Raw genomic sequence first — 18,218 nt, 5'->3', positions numbered from 1 at the left:
ATTCCATACAGGTGAAGCATATGTTAATAATGGTAATATGAGCGCGCGATATAATTTTATTTTATTTAGCGTTGATAAAGAACTATGGCGATTAAATATTGGATATATTGAGGATATACCCCGCATCGCCTTGCATTTCGCTGCCTCAATGTGAGGTGCCCATCTCATTCTTTTATCAAACGTTACTCCTAAATATTTTATTACTGACTGCCATTTCAGACTTTCTCCAGAGGGGATTTTCAGATCTGAACTTGGCTTATGTTTTCTAACACTAAAGAATATGGCGTCTGTTTTGGTTTGATTAATTTGAATTTTCCACTTAGTGAAGTGTTCAGTCATTGTTTTAATTGCAAATTCAAGATTTTTAAGAATAGTGTCTGGTTTTTTGCTACTTGTGAAGCAAGCTGTATCATCTGCATATAGGGCTATGTGACAGTTTTTTGGAATAGGTATGTCATTTATATATATGGAGAACAAGAGTGGGCCAAGCAAGCTCCCCTGCGGAACGCCAGCTGCGATAATTTTTGGAGACGATAATTCATTATTTACGCTAACCACTAGCTTTCTACGAGTTAAGTACGATTTGATGATGAGAATTAGGTAGTTTGGTATTTTGTTAATAAGGAGCTTATGAATGAGTCCATCGTGCCAAACCGTGTCGAAGGCCTTTTCTATGTCGAGACATACCATTCCGGTACTTCTCTTCATATTAAAGTTCCTCGTCACGTGTTCAGTTAGTCTTGTTAGTTGTTGGGTCGTGGAATGTCCAGTGCGAAATCCAAATTGTTCATTTATTAATTTCTTATTTACGACTTTAAGTAAATGTGTGTAGATTATTTTTTCCAGAATTTTTGAAAGCGTGCAAAGTAAGCTAATGGGTCGATAATTGGCCGGGTTTTTTGAGCTTTTATCGGGCTTAAGTATGGGAATTACGTTGGCTGTTTTCCAGTATTCTGGGAAATACCCGGTGAGTAAACATGCGTTGAATATTTTAGATAGTGAGACTAAAGCTTTAAATGGAAGTTGTTTGATTGTGATGTTATCTATTGAATCTCGCCCAGGTGCCTTTTTATTTTTTAAATTACGTATTATATTTTGGATTTCACACGGATGCACCAATTTTATATTTTTAGTACTGTTAGTGGGAGTTTTTGTGATGATTTTAATGGACCGGTTGACATTATTATGCGTTGGTATGTGATTGTAATGTTGTGTGAGTGTGTGATGTTTTTGGAAGGATTTTGATAATAGTTCTGCTTTGTCGCAATCACGCGTCACTGAGATTCCTGCATCATCTAATGGAGGAATCGAGTTTTTTGTCCTGCGAATCGCTTTAGCTAATTTCCATAGAGAGCCATCAACTGAGCTCAATTTTTCTAATTTTTTAGACCAAGCTTCATTTTTGATTTCTTTGATTCTAATTTTAATTTGATATGTGAGCTTATTAATTAATGTTTTCAATACTGGATTTTTTGATGTTTGCCAAATTTTACGGAGTTTATTTTTACTTTTAATTAGATTTGCGACAAAGTCGGTTATCTCTAATTTGTGTTCAATGTATTGTGTCTTAGGTATGTGAAGGTGTTTGGATCGAGTTATTGATTCCGTTAGGTGTATTATGGAGCTGTCGATTTCGGTTTTGTTTGTGAGTGTGGTAGAAGTTAGAATGGTTTGGTCATTTATGTACGACTTGAACTCTCGCCAGTTAGCTCTCCCGTAATCCCAACTATGCTTGATGATTTCCTCGGGTTTCCCGTCGATTGAGAAGATTATCGGGAGATGATCAGAAAAATATCAATTCCTTCTGTTCGTCCTTTATTAGTCGAAAAAAGAGGGTTCACGCCGAAAAAGAGCCTACTTGGCGAATACTTATGTACGCAAATATCTAAAACGAAAACAGAAAAGCTGAAAAATCGTTGATAAATTTCAAATGCAAGAATTCTCACTCGGAATTTATTACATTATATAGCGCATAGTACATATAATTTAGCACACATTCCCATCTAGCAAAACTGGGTTAAGATAAAATAAAAAATTAAACACAGTAGCGTAACGATTATGCGACTGGTTTACAATCTAACTTCAACAATAGTAACGATATTAAAAAAAAAGGTAATAATATTATAATGTGCGTTACGTGCGCGCACATCTACATATGTACGTTTTACCTGTTCGGAGAGTGTGTTCGATGAAAAAAGAGAAACTTTTCGTGACTTTGACGTAAAATTGATACCGGGTCAATTGAAAAATTACGCGTAAAATCGTTTCCGTAAATGTGACGTTACGTAAAATCGCTTATGACGTGACGCAGTTTCCGTTGAAAAGTTTCCACGTGAATGCCGTTCTACTTATTATCATATAATGCGACAAATTAAACCTTTCTTTTGTATTCATAACAGTTGTCAATCGCGCGTTGACTTGACTTCCTTTTTATTCGATTTATGTATTACTGTATTGCAGTCGGATTTTCAACGCATTCACCTGTCTGACGTGTGAGCATGCATCAATAGAGAGGTTTATTCATTCAATTAACAATTGACATACAAAAAAATGTTCTTTTTTCAATAAATTTCAAGGTTATGGAATTTTGTAGTTATTATAATTATTCGACGTTGACAACCGATGAATTTCCAGTGGTGAAAGACTAATCTGTAGGGATATTTGCTACTGTAACGTGGGAGCATGGGAGAGAGTATCCACCGTCTAAGTACATTCGTGGGTGAACAAAAGAGACCCCGTGTTAGGCTAATGGACTCGAAGGAAGTGCCCGAACAAAGGATACGCTGGGGTTCTCACAGAATGGGGTGAGTGCGGGTAATAGATACGCCAACGAATCGGGGATGCTATGTTTTGCAACTTGTCCTTTATAAGGAGGTACACAGTTACACAAGGCACATAGATCAAGTTTTCTGGAGTGAACGGTGGTTACATGTGGACCTCCTGATTCGTTGAATACAATGAAGTGACTTTAGCGTTTAACTTGGACCCTGAACCCACCCCTACGCAACACTAGCATTGTGTAAGAACCTGTTTGTATTCCGTTGACTCCATTATAGGGATTGCAATTTACCGGTAAACGATAAAAAAAATTCCCAGTATACCGGTGTACCGGTATTTAACAGTAAATGAAAACATTTCGTGGATTAGATAATGTATTTGATTTTTAAATGCTTTTTATTATTACGAAATTATGTTCACAATACATCTTATATGTATTTTAATAGCTACAGATCTACTGATCATTTTCTATTTTACAATTTAATTTAATTTGGTTAGTAATCATAGTATTATATTATTCTAATGTTGATCTACAGCATAATAGGAAAAAGAGCTCAAAAACCTATATTAGATAATGTATGTAATGTATTTGTATATGGAAAATACGCAGGGTATATCGAAAACAGCGAATTTTGGAATTTGGAAACACCTCTAGATGAGAAAAATGTTCTGTATCATGGACAATCTGTAAAAAATAATGTAAAAATTCTAAAAAATATATCTATTATATTTGCACTGCCGCCAGCTCGTTCAAGTTTGTGAAAATGAAAGTGGTTTTTTTTTAATTTAAGCTCTCTTTTAATAGTTGAATTCTATATTTGATTCTTAATAGTTAAATTCACCTCTTCATATAAATGGAACAATTTTATATTAAAAAAAACCTCATATGGGATGTTTCTTCATATTTCTAAGGTATGAAAAAAATCTGAATGTAAGTCGCGCGTACCTTAAACGCCAGTATAAGCGCGAGAAATCGTTTCTCACGTTTTCTATATACCCTAATGTATAGGTACATATGTATGTATGTATGGTATGGTGTGTTAGATTATGGTAACATTGCATCTAATTATTAATTTAGCTCATTCCCTTTATTCTTCTAAAGTCTTATTTTTTAAGCCGTTAACGACAGACTTCCAAATAGTCTCGTCAAAATTGTTAGAAATATAAACACGTTTCTCTTGATATACATTTTGATAATTTATGTAGTTTCATTAATGTTGTTTGACTTGATGGGCAAAAAATACAATATTTCGTTCAATAAAAAAAGCCTTTAAAAAATATGTATTAAGTAAATTCAACGATTTTTCTCAACCAAATATCTCACAACACACATACATGTAGATGTAATTTTATCTTGACCTTGAATTAATTTATTACAACAATTATTATACCTGTGCAAGGTCAAAATAGCACTTGGCCATCATATAACGAAATCTTTAGGAGTCTAGGTCAAATTTTACTGCTTTTAAGTACATAATATAGCGTGTATGTTGAATTCATTAATTTATAATGATTAGACCAGTATCGTCCCATTCGATTGAAATACCGAATTCTTGAAACTGAAATATATGTACATATATACGTATATATATATATATGTACATTTAGAGACAACCCAACCTCGAGATTGTATTTTTTTGAACTTTAAATTGACCATGTTTATAAATTAAAAATGTTAAATTGTATAATGAACACTTAGCGATTCGGAAGTGATGATTATTATTAGAAATCCGAGGATATTAAAATTGAATTTGAATAATCGCAAGCAAATAGTGCGGACACGTCCTACAAATTGTACCGGAAACTGCAATAACTTTTGGTAATGGCAATTCCTGATGTGTTACGAAACGGTACCGGTTTCACAGCACACCGGTTTATCCATATTATTCATACTGTTTTACATCATACACATTCAACATCGACGCAACTGATTTTTTTTATATACTTAGCCCACATTATTATGTAAAAGATACTTTTGGGATTCTCCTTTCATACGCACGAATGCAGCGCGTTCGTTTACTATTAACATATGCGTGTATGTCCGTGTTTGGTATTCGTGGTAATATGTATGTACTAACGAAAGGTCTATGTTTGTTTCAGGAATTAGTGCTAAGACCTGGCTCTCAGACCTTCGGCTGGTGGGCGAAGCCTCCCGTTACTCCAATGATGAAAATTTACGTTTACAACGTAACCAATGCTGATGAGTTCCTCAACAATGGTTCCAAACCAGTGCTTGATGAGCTTGGACCATACGTTTACAGGTGAATAAAATTATATGTAAAATGTTTGACTTTTAAAAATCGCTAGATAATTAATTATACGTATTTTAATGAAATGAAAAATCAAAATCTATAGAAAAAACATCTGACTATTGATTTCAATGCTTACTTTTGTCACAGTAATAGTAGATTTTGAGTTAAAGACTGCAAAAGCCAAAAATCTGTAAAAATTGTGCATTTTTTTCGACGCTCATATCTCATAAACAATATTAAACCAATAAAAACTGTCATATTAGAATTCAGTGGGTCAAACTTAGTAAAGATTGAATAGTCTCCACTCCGATAAGTAAAAAACGTGGGTTTTTTCTTTCTCAGTGTAATTATTCTTATCGTATAAAGTTTGATGTACCCTCAAATGTTCCGTTACAAAATTCCATTTTTTTCCTTAAAGTAAGTTACATATAAGTAATATTTAATAGGTTTTTCATTCCAAATTGACATTGAAAAGGGGTTAATTGGAAATGAAAAAGGTTTAATTTGAAATTAAAAAGGGTCAATTTGAAATGAAAAAGGGTCAATCTCACTCGCCTTCTTCCTCGCATCTTCTTGTACTTTTTTGGGTATTATTCAAGCACTTCTCTTATCCACCTTTCGTCCATTTTTCCAGCTACATGATACATCCACTTTCGTTTTAATATTTCGTTCGGTGCGGTATGTCAGACACTTATGTAACTATCATGTGTTTAGATTTCTGTCTTCTCTCAGTTTACTTTTTATGAAGCATTTACCTATTCATAGATATATTATACGTATGTCAAGTTTATTTGATGAATTTCTATAAATATTCATATGAATAACGTTTTTGTTTCTAAACATTGTTATTACAGTAAACTTTTCACGTAAATCAATATTAGATTTTCCATTGAATTCGTAACTTTGCTGACTGTAACAGACAAGGTTAACCACGAACTATGCCTACATACTAAAGAAAACGTTCTCTATACACAAATAAAAAAATATATATTTCAAGGTATTATAATATCGCTCTATTTTGAAACAATCCGGCAAATTACCAAAACTTTGCAAAAAAGCTTGTAATTTAAGGAACTTGTTTTTTTTTACTAACTATTGTATTTGAAAAAATTCATTGCACAATATATGTATTATATTATATATTTATTACATTTATATGTATTAGATATTTATTTTTTTGTTATTATATATGTCTTACATATTTTCTTTATATTTGTATTATATATGTATTACACATTTTCGTATAACGTCATACATCATTTAAACGGGAGATAATGCGAGATCATAAATACATATAAATGTGTAGATATTATACAGTAAATGGACTAATTGTCGCAGTAGGTGATCGTAATTAGTCATATTGATCTTTCGCATTTTTTTTAATTCTCAAAGCAGTGTTCCTTTTAATCGACACATTTAATCTAATTATACAAGTGAACAACCGTGGCACAGATTCCGTTCGATTCTTTTGACCGTTTTACTTGTATATATTATATATATATATATATATATATATATATATATATATATATATATATATATATATATATATATATATATATATATATATATATTTATCGAGTCAAACAACGTGTGTTCGTTGACCGGTCAGTTTTCTGTAATCGATTCAAGGAAGACTAGAATGTGCTACATTTACATAGTCGTAAACGTTTTTGAAATGTGTAACGCTTGTAAATATGTACGTATTGATTGATTTTGTATGTATTTATATTTTTAAATATTGGAACTTTGAGCACATTTTAAAATTTTTTGAAACATTTTCCGTATCCTCTCAAGTATTTAAATAAATATTTGTTTTCAAAGGAATAAATTTGTATTTTTTTAAAATTTCAAGGAATTTTGTTAGTGAAATTTTTAAAAAGATTTGCGTGATATATTTTTTCTTTTAATATATTTAAGTTTTAAAGTGATATATTTTCTTCATAGCGTTTTTTTTTTTTAGAAATGAGAGTTCACACTTCTCGTTGTATTGTGAAATTGTTTAAAAGTCCGTTCAAGTTCAATGTGAGTCAGTCGTTTCTTTTCACTTTAAATTGTGTTGAAAGATGTGGGTCAAAGTTTTTTTGCAAAATCTTCTAATATGTAAAATGAATGAAGCGATCTCGTTGATTTGTTGAACGGGTCAACGTTCCTATACAGTATACGGTACTCGCGGATTAATTATTAATTTATGTAAATGAATTTAAAAATAGACTCGTCCGCGAAACAATGCCCCGGAAGTGCATAGGATGTCCGAGTGTTCCCAAAGTGTTAATTCGAATATGCAATCTTAAGTCGTTTCTCGAGTATATTGACGCCTTTTCGCCGTACATATGTTTAAAATGCAAAAAAAATCTCAATATTTAAGCAGTCGAAGGAAATTCTCGAGATAATAAAAAGCGTGGCGTGTTGGAAATGTAGCGTTTTTTCACACTTTCTAAATATGTACACACTATGATATTCTAATAAATTAATAAATTGCATTTGAAATATATTGCTAAGACGTGTTGTGCGTGTTCGCATATATGAAAAAATATTCGTTAAAAAGCAATGCACGAAAAATAAACTCATATTTTGTGAATATTTGTTTTCCAACATGAATCTATCTTGTATTTTGTTTTTATCCTTATCATTTTTCTGTCCATCAAATATATCTGTGAAAATTGTGGGAAATTAAATACTTATTGTTAGTAAATATATATGTACATATGTACAATGTTGCTTTGGAATGTTTTCATTCAAATTGAAAACTTTAATTTATTATTGCCAGCAATATGGCTCAGTGGTTGCGTTAATGCTAACTACTGAAAGGTTCCCGGGTTCAAGCCCTGGGTTGAGCTCGATTGAAATGAATTTATTCGGAGTATTTCTGCAGTGCTGGTCAGCTGCTGCAACATTTGCAGCATCTTGATCTTTTCCTGTCAGAGTTTGTCAATTTATCTGATTTCATCATTGAAACGGCTCCTATTCAAATTGGCAAAAACCATCCTAATTACTATTTGAAATTTATAATCTATACATTTAATATGTTAAAGTTTAATACCATAGATGTCGCTCAGGGGCAACCCGTAATGGCATTATGATAAATTATAAATTTAATTAAATTATAATATATGGTGCATACATATTTATATGTATAAATTGGTTATATGATTGAACCATTTGCACGACTGTGGAATTGGTTGATTTGACGTCTGCATATTTATTATTTGTTTATATAAATATTTAATTTTAATTATAAATGGAAATCGGTTCAGAGCTATTTTTTTTATTAACTGTTATAGTATTCTTTGTATCTATTGTGTATAATTCAATCGTGATTAGTATAGTTTTTTTTTATAAACCTTTGATCGACAATGATTCAACAATTCTATGTGTATATTTTATAAACAATCGGGTAATTTTGTATGACGTCAATCCGGATATATTATTATATATTCCGATCGCATCTTAAGAATACATTATCAATTTAATTATTATTCGTAAAATATTTGCAAGGACATATATGTACATATAAATTACATTGTATATTTTATATTGCTTGACTTATAGTGACACGATACATATGTACATACATATACTGACAGTTTTATGTATATATGTATATAATATAATATATTAGTTTAAAAAAAGGTTATTGAATATATTACAGGGAAATCGTTTGATGAAAATTGTAAGACCGCAACTGTAACGAATGTATTGTTCAGAAAAACCATTTGTTTTCTATTACACATATGTACATGTTAGTATCAAATTTCAATCAAAAATAAGTCTGAACACTTGTTAATACACGAATGTAAACATTTTGCTTGACTTGAAAGCATTTAATGTCAAATATTTACCTGTTTGATTATTTCGTTTCGTCAAAATTTCACTGGCCTATTTAATAGTATCATTTGTTTATTACAAATGTGTATGTATGTATGTAGGATTTTGTTGCTGTTGGCATTATTATTGTAATGCAATAAGGCTAAACGACAATTAACACTTTGATCATTCAAAAGTTGAGAAACTTGTACAGTTTTATTGCATCTCTAATTGTTCAGCTTGATTAGTTTAGAGAAAAACATTTTCAAAGTCATCAATGTTGTGTAAATAATCATTATGCACAATTAGTGTTGTTTCCAAATAAGTGTTTACTCAACTTATTATCAATGAAATATTGAATGATTTGGTTATATTGTGTATATATAAAATTGTGGGGATAATTTAAGAATTTACATAGGTGCAGGTTTTACAAAATTTTCTGATAAGATCATCACATTTTAGAATCTAGTGTTGTTACGTTAACAATAGGAGCGCATTCTTCATTTCAACCATTGAAACCAGACCTCCTCCGCACGGAGCAATTCTCCCACAGCACCGAGTGCAGTTAGGCATACGAGAGTGAAACTGTTAATTATTTATTCACGTGAATTGGCCGGTTATCACACGAGATATATACGACGTTGTATTTTTTCGATATTGTTGTTGTTGCGTAGTGAGAAGGCGTCCCACGGCTTTTGCAGACAATAACGCAACATCAGGTCGGTCGCTTTTTGTAGCTGAAGAAAGTGTTGTGCATATATTCGAATGCAGATATGTCTCTGCTATGTAGTTAACTATGTACCTTGTACTGCAACGAATTAATAGGTTAAGAACCCAATTGTTGGAAATATGAATATATGTAAACGACTCAAATATGTACTATCTGGTATTCTGTTCAAATTATAATTTTTAAATTTTCTTTGTTTTGATCGTTTCAGAGAAACGTGGGAAAAGGTGAACATTAAATTTAACGAGAATGGTACTTTATCATTCAACCAAAGAAAGACTTATGTCTTCGACGATGCCAGCTCTAGTGGCTCAGAGGATGATGTCGTTGTTGTGCCCAATATTCCTATGCTTGTAAGTTACATTTTTGATTAAGTATACTATTTCATTTTATGAATTGGAAAAATGACCAATTTTTATTGCTGTTATAGAGTGCAACATCCCAATCTAAGCACGCTGCAAGATTCCTCAGGCTGGCGATGGCTTCTATTATGGACATATTGAAAATCAAACCTTTCGTTGAAGTGTCTGTTGGACAACTGCTCTGGGGCTATGAAGATCCTTTGTTGAAATTGGCTAAGGATGTAATTCCAAAGGAACAAAAGTTGCCATATGAAGAGTTCGGTCTTTTGTATGGGGTAAGTGATATAATTTTTTTTCCATAATATAATAAAGCTTATATATGTAAGTTAAATTATACAATAGTAATGTCACTAAAACGAAACTTCAGTAATATTATTTGTCAAATAATGCAATAATAACGTTACAATATGTAGATTTTCTATAAATACTATTAAGTATTGTTTTGACTGTTGATACGTGATATGCATACATATGTACATATATTATATTGTTTTTATTTTATCTCAGAAAAATGGAACATCAAAAGACACGATTAATATGTTCACGGGTGCCACAGATATTACAAAGTACGGTCTAGTAGATTCGTTCAATGGAATCGATCACTTGGCTCATTATACTGCAGAAGCGTGCTCTAGAATAGACGGAAGTGATGGTTCAATTTTCCCTCCACACATTACTAAAAATACTACTTTGCACATTTTCGACAAGGATATATGCAGACTTCTACCGCTTAGGTTAATATTTTTGATATTTCCTACTTACATACATATGTGTGACTATTTTGTGTATTGAAACTTGCAATTGCTATGTCTTATCATATAGGTTTGAAAAAGAAGTGACAAGAAAAGGAGATATAAAAGGATATAGATTCACCCCACCGAATGATGTATTTGCCGATCCTGATACGAATCCAGATAATCGTTGCTTCTGTCCTTCTGGACCACCGTGCGCTCCAAGTGGACTCAACAATATTTCATTCTGTCAATATGGTGCGATTTAAAAAATATTTATTGGCATTTTTAAAAATAAAAATATGACAAAATGTAACCAAATTTTATTTTTCATAGATTCTCCTGTAATGCTGAGCTTCCCCCATTTCTATTTGGCTGATGAAAATTTAAGAACAGCACTTGAAGGTGTTTCTCCACCAGACCCAGAAAAACATAAATTCTATGTTGACATTCAACCTGTAATTACAAAATAATACATGTATAAAAATATGTTGCATTTCGTTGTATCTGATTAAAAATATTCTTGATTACAGGAAATGGGTACAGCACTTGCAGCAAAAGCTCGCGTTCAAATCAATTTGGCTGTTTCACAAGTTATTGACATCAAACAAGTAGCTAATTTCCCTGATATTGTCTTCCCCATCATTTGGTTCGAGGATGTAAGTTTTAAATTATATATGTCAATAGATATATTTTTTATCGGGTTGGATATTAACTTTGATGGTTTTTATTTAAGGGAATCGATGATCTCCCAGATGAAGTAGCTAAACTTCTGAGATTTGGAACAAATGTACCACCGATAGCTAAAGCTATATTGAGCTATGGATTGATTGCAGTTGGATTATTGTTATTGTTAATATCTGTAACTTGTCTCATCAGGTGTGTGATAAGAAGTCTCCATAGAAAAATATGTAACCCCGTACTTATTTTCACTAAAATAATATTTTTATTTTTATTTCAGATCGTCGCACAGGCAGAGTACATTACATCTAGAAGGTTCAAATTATTTAGCTTCAGTGAATAATAAAAGTCAAGAAAATGGGAAAGCAGCCAACGGTAAAAAAGGGGAAGTGAATAATGGTTATGAAATGGGTTCTGCGCCTAACCGACGTTAGAAGATTTAAAATTTTGACGAAACTAAAATTACCATTTAGTTTAACTTCAAATACAAGTGTTTTGTGAGACTTTATTTACCACCTGCCATTATTAATGACATACTTTTCAAACCCTCCATAACTTTATAGGTATCGATTTTTGTTTGTGAAGGTTATCTGTCAATAGAAAGCTCAAATTTATGTAATCCTCCACACTTTTTCTATATCTTAGTAATAATATTTATAGTGATTTTTATGATGAATTTTAAGTGGCATTGCATATACATAAATATGGTGCAATTTCGATCGAATTACAGGACCAAATAAATTTTACCTAAAAATAGAAAATAAAATAAATGAAACATATATTATATATATGGAAAGCAGATCGAGATTTCTACGACAAATAATAAAGATGCTCGAAAAATACACACAATATTGTTTTTGATACTATAAAAAAATCTATTAAAGTTATGAAAATACTTTTATATATGTATTAAATGTGATGATGTGATTGAGATAATGTGCATGAGAGAAGAATATATTATAGATTTGTACTGTGCTATTGAATTAATTTTAATTGTTAAATGTATGTATGTAAACCAATTAAAAATTGGTTTTGTTCAAAAAGAAACAATGTTAAAAAGTATGACTTTTACCTGGCATTGATATATTCTATTATATTTATCATTGATTACTGACATTTTATTATATTATACAATGAATATTTTTCATATCAATCCAAAATATTTATATAAATATGTATATATATATATATATTTATAAATGACTGAAATATCTACTATGTGAGTAAACATAATTTTTGTTAAGTTAGTTCGATGACGTAAATTTAATAGATATGTTAAATTTAAAGAGAAATGCCTTTTTCATAATAGGGTGATTTTAACCTGTCGTGATGGTTTTTTTCTGTAATTATTTACATGGGTTATCTGGTTTTTTTTTAAATAAAATTTTTGATTCCTTCAACAAGAAAATATCATTTAAAATGAAATTTGTTTCATTGTAAAAAAAGAATCTCATTTTCTTATTCTTTTACATGTTCGCAGTTAATGTTTAACTTTAGCATTTTTATATTTTAATTAAGAGATGACAGTGCGCATATATCATAAATATTACATAAGGTAGTGCATGTTTATTTTTGAATAGTTAGAGAAAGGTAAATCTGCAAGATGGATCAACAATTTTAATTATTATATTTTTGATCTGAAGTGATATCGTTGATATTAATGTTAAATTTATCTGTGATTATGAAAATTCATAAAGAAAAGATCAAAATAATTTGTGTTAGCAAATATTATTTGACATTAATGAAGTGTTAATTTGTTGAAAATCTTTATTATAAAATTGAAATATTCTCTAATTGCAACTGCTCATTTATTGAAAACTAAATTTTAAGAAATTCCGTTGAAATGTACATACTTGTATGAATGGATGTTGCGTAAGTAAATGATTGCGAATATTTGAATGTGCGTGTGTATGTAGCACAATTGCTCAATATTCTTTATTAACATTCAGTAGGTATTTGTAACTGAAAATAAGTACAATTTTTTAAATACATATATAACATAATCAATTAACACTATCACATAAAGTTATTACTCCAAACATTCCATTTTAGATTTGTACTTATTTTCAATTACATGAATATGGATAACTTTCATTTATCCAGACCCTAACTTACCAAAGTTAATTGTTTATAAATGTTTTTTTTTCTTTGGGTTATTCCATTTCAATTGAAAGTTTTGAATTTGTTTGCTTTGAAAGATAATTTTATATGAGCCGGATAAATGAAAGTTTTTATATATCTATGTATGTATAATCTACATATGTGGATTTATGCATATGAATCTTTTAGAAGCCAAATCTTTTTTTTTTTAATATTACAACTAAAGTAAATTCATTTGAAATAATCAATAACACTATTTTTCTATGATTCATAAATTTACATATATGCTTCCATTTTGTGAATTTAGTCGAACACTTTGGCTTCTGAAGGACTCATTTTTATATACTGTAATATTTGTAAATAAATATTTTATATTCTTGCAAAAATTGGCGAGAAACTGTATTTGGAAGACAAGTTTTATTAATGAAGCAGTATTGTGTTATGAAAATAAAATTGTTTGGATGAATTAATTGTTTTTATTGTCAATATAAAATTTATTTTAAGATTATTTTATTTATATATGGTAATTACAATTTGATGTTATTAGAAACAGCCTTTTCAATATGCTCTCTTATGTTATTACAGGTATATACATATGTACAAATGTACATATAATATATGCAAAATCTACTTCAAACAATATCTATATCAATATTTTGTCATTTAAGATTTATGGGCAGTGATTTGCTGCTAAAATTCTATTAACTGGCTCCCAAAAAAACCGGAAAATTTTTTTTTTGCCAATTTAAATTTATATTGTTACCATCGTAGATTACAACATTATTTATTTATATTGCATATATTCCTTCCAAATAGTATTTTGTTTCTCATCTACTGTACGATGGTGACTTTTGAACTATAATTTAATGAATGATGTACGATCTCATGAATCAGTAGTGAGATTTACCCTTTTTTCTGAAAAAATGGTATTTATGAGCGAAAATCCTCGTTCCGCCTCTGCAGAACCTTTTGCAATTATATTAATAATATTTTTACGCGCAAATTTCGTTTAGGGTTGAATATTCTTTTACAGGACGTATGTATGTATACTTTGAGTTCAAAACGGCTGGTGTTTATCAGTTTTATTGAAATTACATGAATTTTTCTTTAACGACATGGACAAAGATAATAATTTAACTACATGGATATCGATATCTTAAAATATATAATATTTTTGAAAAATGATAGTAAAATATTATTAGTACGCACGATTTTGAAGCGAAAATTATTTATTTAATATCGTATTATATATTTTGTTAATATGCATAAATGTACATATGTATGTGCATACATATATGTAAATATAAAATAAATTCAAAATTTGTATTTTACCCAAGGAATAATACATATATGTATTTATAATTATTTTTACATGCCAAAGTTTGATAAATGCTAGTCTGCCAACTGCCAACATTCGATAAATGCTAGTCTATCAACGTGCTAGTCTAGTCTATCAATTGTTCGGTTCGGTGATTACTGGTCACAAATTACTCGTCACAAAGTCACTAAAATCTCTATAACGGAACATCTGGCAGCCGAAAAGTCCATCATACTAACGATAACTATCATAGTAACGAGAATTTGAGTGCCAAATATTGTGTATTCGCGATTTTCATGGCAAAAATTGTCTTTGTGACCACCCCAATGTGACGAATAGTCCAATTACCCAATTGTTCTTAGGTTGCGTTGATAATGAGAAAGCCTTCGACGTAGTTAGTCATAATTCAGCATTTAATGCTCAACATACAAATAAAAACAGGGAGTGCTGAAACCCTAGGCTCTTAGTTGCAATATACATATATAACAGAGTTGAAGCTTCAATTAAGCTTTTTCCAGATACAGATAAATTTAGCATACGAAAAAGAGTTAGGCAAGGAGACACCATCTCTCCCAAGCTATTCAAGAATTTGAGGGCGTTTTGAGGAACTTGGAATGGGATTCAACAGTCATTAAAATTATATTGGACATACAAACATATTGTGGCGGCTCGCTATATGACATGGTCGAGTTCGGTCACCTTCCTGCGAGTTGGGACCAACTCGGCCGTGTTCAGAGTTGCTACCTCACTCCATCTTCGGCTGCCATAATAAAAACGGGTGACCGTCACCGCACCGAATGTTAAAAAGTCGAAAATGTTCGTTTACCATGCATACATATGAAAAACGGTTAGTATATGTATATATCAGTGGCGTGCGGTAAAAGTCTCTATCCCCCCGTCGTACATTCTCACTTAATTTGCCCGAGCAGGATACAACAGGAACAAGAGGAACAGGCTTTTCCTCCCGAACTTGAGCGCGCACATTAAACAAGGCTGTATGACAAAAATAGAGATAATTTCACCGCATGCCACTCATATATATTATGTATACATAGTACCGTTTACCATGCACCCTTTTTTTATCTTTCGACTTAAGATCTTTCGATTTTCGATCTTTGCCTTCCGATATTTGCTTTTTCGGGCTTTTCACTTTCGGTCCCGTGATGTAGACCCCACCTGCAGAATACGGGTCGTGCTGGATAGGTATGAACAGCCCTTTAACAGCCTAGCAGAGCTCGGTCGGGAAAGTAGGACTGAAATTGACGTAGGTAATACCAAACTAATGTTCAATAGTTATTGCATAGTACTCTGTAAGTACTCTATAATTATTTATATTTAGGACAAATAATAAACATACACGGTAGTAAAAAAATCGGTATACAACCAGGATTTGTGCGAATGAACGCCGTTTTTGAATTAAAATCACAAATTCACTTCTCAATGTTAGTGAATTTGTAATTCGAACGCTAATGCACCATACGATAACGCACGTCGTACTACAAACTCACCGCGCATTCGAACACTAGGTGTATACACAAATGCAATTTCGCGAAAAATGTGATTTTTTAAAATAGTCCTTCTCTTCTGTTTTAATGGTAATTGGATTATTAGTCACATTGCGGTGGTCACAAATACAATTTTTGCCATTAAAATCGCGAATACGCAATATTTGGCACTCAAGTTCTCGTTAGTATGATGGACTTTTCGGCTGCCAGATGTTCCGTTATAGAGATTTTAGTGACTTTGTGACCAGTTATCACCGAACCAACTGAAACTTAGTATCGAAGGACACCTGTTCGCCCTATGCGCCCTCAACGTGGGAACTGTTTTAAGCGCGAAAAAACCGGTCGTCACAAAAGGTATTTGAAAAAAATACGACCGCGTGCGGATTGAACACAGAAACGATATTACTTTTAATTAATAGCTTAAGAGGGCTGAACACAAGTGCCTCGTCCATACAAACGTATTACACTTCTCCCTTCCTCAATTATGGCACTAGAGAAATTATTTTTTAATATGCTATGGATATCCACCATTGGGTTGCATCTATCGTTTTATTTCTTTGATTAGTTATTTTTTATCGGAGCTAGGAACCGCCAAACATCTATAAAATCGCCTCTTTTTTACACCCACGAAAAGAGTCCAGCGTGCTTATTTAACGGTCGATTTAAAAAAAAATTACGCACATAGTTGCACAGAAAATATTTTTCTCATACCGATGATGACATTTTTTTAAAAATTGGTCCAGTTTTGGAGGAGAAAATAGGAGAATAGAATACGAAACCTCGATTTTGTCGATTTAAAATACGTATTAAGGTCTGTTCATACTTAACAGCACTGCACGGCTTCAGCACTGCACGACTCCGTTTCAAATATGTCATTTTATTACATTTCCATTCATATCTACCTACACGTCGCGGTCACGTCACGTTTACAGCAATTTGGCCGAGTGTAAGGCAAAATCGGCTTACTTATACATTAGAGGCCATGACGATACGGCACAATATTGCTTACGTCGTATTGTCGAGTACTTGCAATATAAATGCATACACATGCATTCGTAGCTACGCGTCAGAATACAAGTCAGCAAAAATTTTTCGACGTTTATCGAACGAAAAATTATGTATAATCGCGCTGTTGTTGAAAGAAGAAGCTCAAGAAGGCAATAAAAAAGCACGGAGGCGTTTTGATGTGCATCCCATGTTAAAAAATAGAAAAACCGGAGAGTTTTGGACACTGTATAAGGAGCTTGTGGATGATGGACAAAAAATTTTTAATATTTCCGTAAATAATTTTTTTAAATATTTTTTAAATATTTGCGCCAAAACCATGTCGAAAGATTGAACAGCTGTCAACTGTCACTATCGATAATTGGTCCAAAACAGCAAAGCGGCAGACTCATGGCACGTAATTCACGTGTATATTTCCACGATGGCCAAAAAACAGATACGATACGTTGACGGATGTTGCTGTAAGGTATGAACAGGAAATGTCGGGTACTGCTGTAAGCCTGCCGTGGCGTAAACTTGACGGTTGGTATGAATATACCCATACAAAATGTACCAAAGAATACTTTTCGTACGGCCGGATACCTGCTGAAGTCGGTACGTGCTGACTAGGTATGAACAGACCTTTATCTGGTCGAAGCGCAACTGTCGCATTCACTCAATATATATATTGATATAAATTGTCGCGTTCACTCAATATATACATTCACTCAATATATATATCGAAGAAAGGAACGGCAACAAAATTAAGGTTTCGGGTGTACAGCCCTCTCAATATGCTATAACCCATGCGATGATATTACATCGGGCACAACACTAGTACATAATAATGAAGAACGTAGTATGCATTATGTGCTGAAAAGAACGAAATCATTTGCAACGATTATCAAGGCGATCAGCTGCGCTGAGTGTTGCCAGAGTGAGGGCAGTTTGACAGCTGTCAGCTGTCAAGGCT

General features: G+C 31.9%; 1 protein-coding gene across 1 annotated transcript in view; it reads left to right on the top strand.

The window, feature by feature from the left end:
* The window catches only part of LOC143921739 (scavenger receptor class B member 1-like), a 48,334-nt gene extending 34,432 nt beyond the window's left edge, over window positions 1-13,902 (top strand). Inside the window, exons 4-12 of the mRNA XM_077445112.1 lie at window positions 4,879-5,039; window positions 9,776-9,917; window positions 9,995-10,201; window positions 10,434-10,660; window positions 10,749-10,915; window positions 10,994-11,115; window positions 11,191-11,316; window positions 11,394-11,536; window positions 11,619-13,902. Coding sequence (XP_077301238.1) covers window positions 4,879-5,039; window positions 9,776-9,917; window positions 9,995-10,201; window positions 10,434-10,660; window positions 10,749-10,915; window positions 10,994-11,115; window positions 11,191-11,316; window positions 11,394-11,536; window positions 11,619-11,772 — 1,449 coding nt within the window. The 3' untranslated portion in view covers window positions 11,773-13,902. The remainder of the gene's footprint in view (window positions 1-4,878; window positions 5,040-9,775; window positions 9,918-9,994; window positions 10,202-10,433; window positions 10,661-10,748; window positions 10,916-10,993; window positions 11,116-11,190; window positions 11,317-11,393; window positions 11,537-11,618) is intronic.
* Window positions 13,903-18,218: the final 4,316 nt, after the last annotated feature.

This window comes from Arctopsyche grandis, chromosome 13, assembly GCF_051622035.1.
Source record: "Arctopsyche grandis isolate Sample6627 chromosome 13, ASM5162203v2, whole genome shotgun sequence".
NCBI classification, from domain to species: domain Eukaryota; kingdom Metazoa; phylum Arthropoda; class Insecta; order Trichoptera; family Hydropsychidae; genus Arctopsyche; species Arctopsyche grandis.
This window is presented reverse-complemented; position numbering and strand designations above follow the sequence as displayed.